Source organism: Brassica napus, chromosome C9 (genome assembly GCF_020379485.1).
Source record: "Brassica napus cultivar Da-Ae chromosome C9, Da-Ae, whole genome shotgun sequence".
NCBI classification, from domain to species: domain Eukaryota; kingdom Viridiplantae; phylum Streptophyta; class Magnoliopsida; order Brassicales; family Brassicaceae; genus Brassica; species Brassica napus.
The window spans coordinates 60,600,812-60,606,308 of NC_063452.1; the positions used below are offsets into that span (position 1 = coordinate 60,600,812).

The window sequence follows — 5,497 nt, forward strand, 5'->3', positions numbered from 1 at the left end:
CAAAGCTCTTCTCATGAAACGGCGTCACAGTTTCTGATAACAGAAGGAATCGTATGGTACCAACTATCAGGGATAATAGTGTTGTTTCAAGTAGTGGTAGGAGATCAGGGCGACTTGGAGTTGTTGCATCCCCTGCTACTTCTCGACAAACGCCTCAACCTGCAACACCAATCAATCCCAATCATTCTCTTTCTGTTACTCCATCAAATAGTCACAGTAGTACTGGCCGGTTAAGTAGCATGATTCCTGGTAGCCCCTCAGAAGCTCACCCTTCAAGCTCTTTGGTGGACCGGGATGGTTTAAGAGTCGCTACAACATGAATGGAATTGCAGAGGTAGTTTCCGTCATCTTGTCGTCTGATTTCATTAGAAGCTTTGACAGGTTCGTGAGTGTGGTGATAACACTAATTTTGAAAATGTGTCAGGTATTGTGGCCCTGGAAAGAATTGAACATGATCATGAGCTTACATACGAGGTAATTAGCAGCTTGGTCTTACATGTTTTGTCCGGTATAGATTTGTTTCTCACGTTTCTACTACCTGTTCTGCTCTTTCCCCACAGCAACTGGCTTCTTTAGAGACAAATCTCTTCTCAAGTGGTATGATCAGATTCCACGATCAGATAGCGATATGAGGATTGACATTGATAACATGTCATATGAGGTCAGTCTTGCATGTTTGTTTTACATCATGCTCCCTTGGGATATTATTCACCATTTTTAGTTTAACAATCAAAAGTCTACTAAAGCTTAAATCATATGAACACAAATTTTTTACAGGAACTACTAGCTTTGGGGGATGAAATAGGTACAGTGAGCACAGCTCTAAGCGAAGAAGCACTCTCGAGAAGCCTCAAGAAAAGCATTTATCAAGAGACAGATGAAACCGGTGCCATTTCGCTGGATAAGGATGATGATATCAAGTGCAGTATTTGCCAGGTCTCCTCTTTTTTCTCTACTTTGTACGCACAAACTATAAATTAATCCACTGGTTTGTCTAGTATCTGAGTAGGAAGAGGTTTAGTGAAACGAAGAAGAGGTTAATTTTATCTAAATATACTTATGCAGGAAGAGTATGTTGATGGAGATGAAGTAGGGACTATGCCATGTGAACATATGTACCATGTGAGCTGTGTACAACAATGGCTACGGATGAAGAACTGGTGCCCTATCTGCAAAACCTCCGCTGAGGAAAAGTCGTAGTGATGATGCCACACCAAACTTTAGCTTTTGGGATATGATTCCAAGATGATGCAGAGATACATCGCTTCTTCTTCTTATTCTTCTTTTGCACCAAGTGCTTGTCTCTACATCATCTTTGCTCTCTATCTCTCTTCTCTTCTGTACATAAAACCTTTTTTTTTGGCCGGATAGGGGTACAAATGGGCATATAGATCAGGTGACCATCTCTTTCCCCACTTGTATCAAAGCTCAACTTTTGATTTGAACCTGAAACATTTTGTAGTTTATACTCGTCTTTTTTATTTTCTTCTGAAGCGGATAAATAAACCTGCACATTGAAATTTAACTGAATAATTTTCGCAATTAGGATATTTCATATTTCCTATTGCAGACAAATAATCAATTTATAATTTATTGATCCAACCCCTTATTCACCATTAACATGAATGATTATTACAAGTTCTGAGTCTGAGGTGTACAACTTCTTCGCTGCTATGTTTTTCCATATTGATCCTAAAGTACTCGTATTATTCTTTGGTAACATTGGCTGCGTTTGAGTTTCTTGGGGGTACACTTATTCGGGTATTTTTCGTTCTCTGGTTTCACAAGCAGCTAAGAGGTTCAAAATCACCATCCCTCACTAAGTAACTAAATTGATTAAATGATGATGATCTGCCACGGTTTTGATCGAAATCAGACACGTATTTTTTCTCCTCATTAAGTCAGACTTATGTCTTCTTATGCCTGCATGATTTTTTTCTTAATATGCAACGTAATTTATTTATTTTTGTTAACAGGGTTTAGTAAATGTTTATGTTTCTGTACTTTTTATATACCTAAAATGATGAAATAATTACTACTCCTATATGAAGAAGAAAAAAAAAATCAAAAAGTATTATAGTAACACAACTTCAGTTGCATACAAAACGAAAATGAACTTTTCTTCAACAGCGATGAGAATCGGATATATATTATAGTAACACAACTTACATCGATTGCACCACAATTTCGAAGCTACAAAGCAAACTAATCAACGACGGCTACAAGTAATGTGCCACCTTTTAACAACACTACTCTTAAACGTCCACACAAAGCCTCGCCTAGATGAAGACAGAACCATATACAAATGCATTATGCAACAAACTTGGACAAATAAGTAAATCCATTCACAATAATTTAGCACATATTAACAGATAAAAACACAAACTAAGTGATGATATTCCAATACCCATCGCTTTGCTTCTGGAAGCTCACACATCTTCTCTTTTGACCCGTACGTTATTTGACATGATTATACTTCATATTCGTATGTCTGGAACCTCTCGGTTGGAACAAAACAAACGCAAACTAAACCGACTGGTCGAGAATTAATACGTGGATTTCAGTGGAACTCACGGACGTGGAAGGTATTAGGGTTCTTGATGACGATGTCGTACATGTAAACGGAGTTGAACTTGGAGAAGTCTCTTGGTAAGGAGATGAGGTCGATGGAGGAACGTTTGTGGTACTGGATGAGATCAGAGTCTCCACTAAAGTATCTCTCCCACCCGAGACTCATTAGGATCTGTTCCAGTGACGAGTAAGAAGAGACTACTTCACCGGTCGGCAAGTAAACCAACACATTCCTCCGGCCATGCGTCACTCCACCGGACTGGTTTGGGTTTTCTACAAGACGTATCACTCCGTTTTTGAAAACCCAAACGCCTGACATGGTCTCACAATAAGAATTCTAGCTTTTGTAATGTGTAGAGAGAGAGAGAGAGAAGAGCGATTTCGTTGGTGTTTAGTTATGAGATAGATTGTGTGCAGGGGTTCTATATTTATAGTCATACATGCATGAGGAGACAATTAATTTGTTTTAAAAAACTAAAGATTCTAAGTTTTCCATTTAGACATTTTTTTTTTGTTGATACATTCCTTTGGTTTGTTATAAATTAATTTTTCAACGCGCCTATTATTTAAGCTTGCAAATGGTGCATATGTGTTCTAGACTAAATTTTAAAAATGTTAATCTGATTTTTTTTTCTAACAAATTTAAATTACTTTTTATTAATTAAATTTGTACTATGTTTAAAATGTAATGTGAGTTTACAAGACATGAATATCATTTGATGGAAAGAGATATATTAGATAAATCAATTTTTAAAGAGAAGATCAAATAATTGGAAGATCAAAAAGAATAAGATTATTAATCAAAAAGCACAATCACTATTTTAGACAAGACACATCCTTGCTAAAATATTAGAGAAACCATTTATAAAGTAAAACTTGTTTATTGGGTTTATATTCTCGATGGTGACCTAATTAGAAAAAAAAAAAACAATTAATCGAGGATTGGGGAGAACCTTTAAAGGCGACACACTTGGTTGTATAGTTAAAAGTAGAGGGTAGGGTAAAGTCCGTCTCTGTAGTATGGAGAATCTAGATCTTCTGGGACACACACGTATACCATTACCTCAATTCTTCTCCTTCTATAACTTTAAATAAAATGTTATAATACTCGATGTGAATTTTCTTATATATTTATTTCCATATATGCCTTTACTGTATTGCCAATTTTTTGTTGTCTCATTGGAATGAATACTAGAAGATACGTCAGCTGGTGATAGTTTAAGAGGTATTTCTCACGCAAATGACTGATGTGGATCCGACATCTCAGTGTATGCATACCAAACCTATCTTTAACGTTAAATTTTAACAGTTTAGATTCACGTATATATAGTCAGCTTTTTAAGTAACGAATCAGCATACGAAAGACATGGAAAGGAGCCCTAATGGTGGGGCTAGTTCGTTTCTGAATAGCATATATGTGAGTGAGAATCACGTTTTAATTGTCCGTGAGACATGTCGACGCAGTATTTTTTCGACATCATCATAATTATACTATTTATCCGAGGACATGTCGACGCAGTATTTTCACCAAATATATATAACTCTAGCAGCCCATTTTTGATTTCCAAAGTGCATGTCACTTACCGAATCATGTATTTAATTTTTTTTAAGACATCGTTTTCATATATGAAATTCGTATTCTTATTGCATAAGTAGTAAAACGGAATATGTACTCTTGCTAACGTCTCGTTCAAGGGAACGAGTGTTTTATTTCGATAAGAATGGGACGGACAACAAGTTCGAACAAACTTGTGTACATTCGTATTGGCATTTACTGAATTATTACATACCGATACAAACTGTATAGACTAGTTTGGCCAGTAATCAGTTAATTTAGGGTTTAGAAATCCTTCATACCGCTCTTCAAGCATGGGGTTATAACCATTTCACGTTTACTGAGTTTTATCAATTCTCATTTTTATTGATGTAACAAGGTAATCATTTTAACTTTTAGTAATTTTTTATCGTTTATGCATGCACCCTCGATGAAAAAATAAAGATGCATGCAAACTTTTTACTGTGTTTACTACGCAGTCTATTATAAAGAACTCTAACTATATGAACATTCTAGAAGTATAAGACAAAGCACGATTTTAATCGCAAGTCTTATAGTTTTGATTTTATTACAAAAGTATAATTTTCTATTTAGAAAATTACATACTAAGATGAAAGACTTTCATCATTACTCGTGAACAATCATCAATCTGGCCGATTTTGCATAATCACATTGCGTAAATCTCCAATGAAAATATTTTTTTCAACAGCAACAAAACTATTTTATGTGCACGACAAATAAATTCACAAAGACAATGGCATATCATATATAAGGAGATACTATCGTGCTCAATTTTTCATAGCTTTAATCCTATTTCTTTCTCTTTAATCCTAAATTTAGATATGAATAGATCCGACGTTTGATTTAATTAGAGGTACGCACATAGAAATTATTTCCGATGAAATTTTGTCCTAACTTGTAAATATTAGGACACTGCGAATTACAGCTTTATAATAATTCCTCCAAAAGATAAAGATAAAGATGCATGGGCGGGCAAATGAGTGTTGAGATGCCAAGAGTTGTTTAATACGGAATTAGAACTAATTACAGATGTGGAGATTGGGGAATATATACGAAAGAACGCGCATATTTATTTCTATGTGATATATAAAGTTTTAAAAATATGTTGTATGGAAACAAGAATACTACTAAACTATAAATAATTAATCTGGTGGGTAGGGATGCGTTATTGGGAATAATATATGCTAACAGTTAGAAAATCATAACGTTGTCTTTTCATGCCCACTTCAGACATGCATGTGTAGTAATGTACTGAGATATTTGGGAGATTTGACCTTTCAAGTTGTTTTTTTGCTAAAATATTTTTTTTTATTTCAAAACATTTTTAGTTACTTTTGTGGTTTTGATTAG

At 35.0% G+C, this 5,497-nt stretch overlaps 2 protein-coding genes across 2 annotated transcripts; one reads left to right on the forward strand and one right to left on the reverse strand.

The window, feature by feature from the left end:
- The first annotated feature begins 424 nt into the window (after positions 1 to 424).
- On the forward strand, positions 425 to 1,525 carry LOC125593155 (probable E3 ubiquitin-protein ligase HIP1). The gene is made up of 4 exons (XM_048769349.1): positions 425 to 474; positions 561 to 661; positions 778 to 936; positions 1,066 to 1,525. Exons 2-4 carry the CDS (start codon positions 629 to 631, stop codon positions 1,198 to 1,200), a joined length of 327 nt encoding a protein of 108 aa, XP_048625306.1. The 5' UTR covers positions 425 to 474; positions 561 to 628; the 3' UTR covers positions 1,201 to 1,525.
- Positions 1,526 to 2,131: 606 nt separating this feature from the next.
- Positions 2,132 to 2,973, reverse strand: LOC125593157 (flowering-promoting factor 1-like protein 2). Its single transcript, XM_048769350.1, has one exon. The coding sequence runs from the start codon at positions 2,888 to 2,890 to the stop codon at positions 2,561 to 2,563; it is 330 nt and encodes a 109-aa protein (XP_048625307.1). The 5' UTR covers positions 2,891 to 2,973; the 3' UTR covers positions 2,132 to 2,560.
- Between the last annotated feature and the right edge of the window lie 2,524 nt (positions 2,974 to 5,497).